The 1,611-nt window shown below is 38.1% G+C and overlaps 1 protein-coding gene across 2 annotated transcripts in view; it reads left to right on the top strand.

Annotated features, from left to right (window-relative positions):
- The window catches only part of WDR7 (WD repeat domain 7), a 363,500-nt gene that overhangs the window by 264,478 nt on the left and 97,411 nt on the right, over positions 1–1,611 (top strand). For both annotated transcript variants that reach the window (XM_008569390.1, XM_008569388.1), the window contains one exon: positions 1,264–1,413. In XM_008569390.1, the coding sequence (XP_008567612.1) occupies positions 1,264–1,413 (150 nt within the window). The remainder of the gene's footprint in view (positions 1–1,263; positions 1,414–1,611) is intronic.

Here is a 1,611-nt window from a genome sequence, read left to right as displayed (position 1 = left end):
CACGTAAGCGGACTGGTCTTTATCTGGGATCCGAACCCGCGGCGGGAGCGCCGCCGCACTCTCAAGCGCCGCACTCTACCAAGTGCGCCACCGGGCCGGCCCATCCTTGAAAATTTTTTACCAGTTTTTCCCATCAGTGGAATATTCACAGTAGTAATATTGAATATATTGAATAAGCCTTCCATTAGTCTGATGGGTCCTTATATTAATTGTGTTTTTGAACTTAATTTGTGCCATTTACATGTGAGTATTTTTAAATGAACCGTTAGAATACCTATGCTTTGGATACATTCTACTCCAGCTTTTGGTTGGAAGGGTAATTTTAAAATATTTTAATGTCATGTTTACATTTATTACCTTTTAAAAACAAATTTTCCACTTCACTTTTTACTCTTAGAGTATTAGAGTAAAATACTAAAGTATTTTTCCCTATTATTATTGCTGCCCCCTACTGCATTCCTGTGCCCATTCCTAGCCACTTCTTCATGGCTATTCCAGGGCTACTCCGGGTCCTGTTAATGTTCTTTCTTCTCTGAACTATAAAGCTTATAGTTTATATGGGAAAAATCACACTAAATTTATATTATTTACTATGCTCATCCTTCTTAAAGGTGTGTTCACTTGGATTTCCCAGCTTGATTATCAAGCACTTAGAATAGTATCTGGGGGCCGACCCCGTGGCACACTCGGGAGAGTGCGGCGCTGGGAGCGCAGCGACGCTCCCGCTCCTGCCGCGGGTTCGGATCCTATATAGGAATGGCCGGTGCGCTCACTGGCTGAGTGCGGTGTGGGCGACACCACACCAAGGGTTGCGATCCCCTTACTGATCACGAAAAAGACAAAAAAAAAAAAAAGAATAGTATCTGGGATACAGTACATGCTAAATAAATATCCTTTACCATTATTACTTGAGAGCCAGGATCATATGGGCATCTCCTAACTACTGTTCACTTCATTACCAAATATACCAAATTCACAAATGTAATCTTCAATCTGTTTCTTTTTTAAAGTGTCATGGTAATATTACATTAAGATCTCATATGATAGCCAGGAATTTACAGGATTTTATTAAACAATTCTTATTGAGTTTTTATTATATAAATTTTTTTGAAATCAAAAGTATTTCCTGACCCACCCCAAGAGGTTTTTGTTGATTCCCTTTTTTTCCCTATTATATTAGTAAGTGAGAAGTAAACCAGTGGCAACAAAGGTAAAACTGTATCTAGTGTCAATCATAGTTACAGCATGGAAATATTTTTACAGGTACACAGACATACAGCTCTTGCAGCAAATACACAATCGCAGCAGAATATGCACACTACAACTCTTGCACGAGCTAAAGGAGAAATTCTGAGAGTCATTGAAATTCTTATTGAAAAGATGCCCACAGATGTTGTGGATCTTCTTGTGGAGGTAAGAATATCCTGTTTTAAATGATACATCAACACCCTAAATTAAATATAATAGTGCAGTAATATAAATTATCATCTTTTCCTCCATCATCTGTAAAAGAAAGAGAGGATGAGTGAGTGTGTGTGTGAGAGAGAGAGAAAAGAGAAAGAGAAAGAAAGAAAGAAAGAAAGAAAGAAAGAAAGAAAGAAAGAAAGAAAG

Source organism: Galeopterus variegatus, unplaced genomic scaffold (genome assembly GCF_000696425.1).
Source record: "Galeopterus variegatus unplaced genomic scaffold, G_variegatus-3.0.2 Scaffold489, whole genome shotgun sequence".
Taxonomy (NCBI): domain Eukaryota; kingdom Metazoa; phylum Chordata; class Mammalia; order Dermoptera; family Cynocephalidae; genus Galeopterus; species Galeopterus variegatus.
This window is presented reverse-complemented; position numbering and strand designations above follow the sequence as displayed.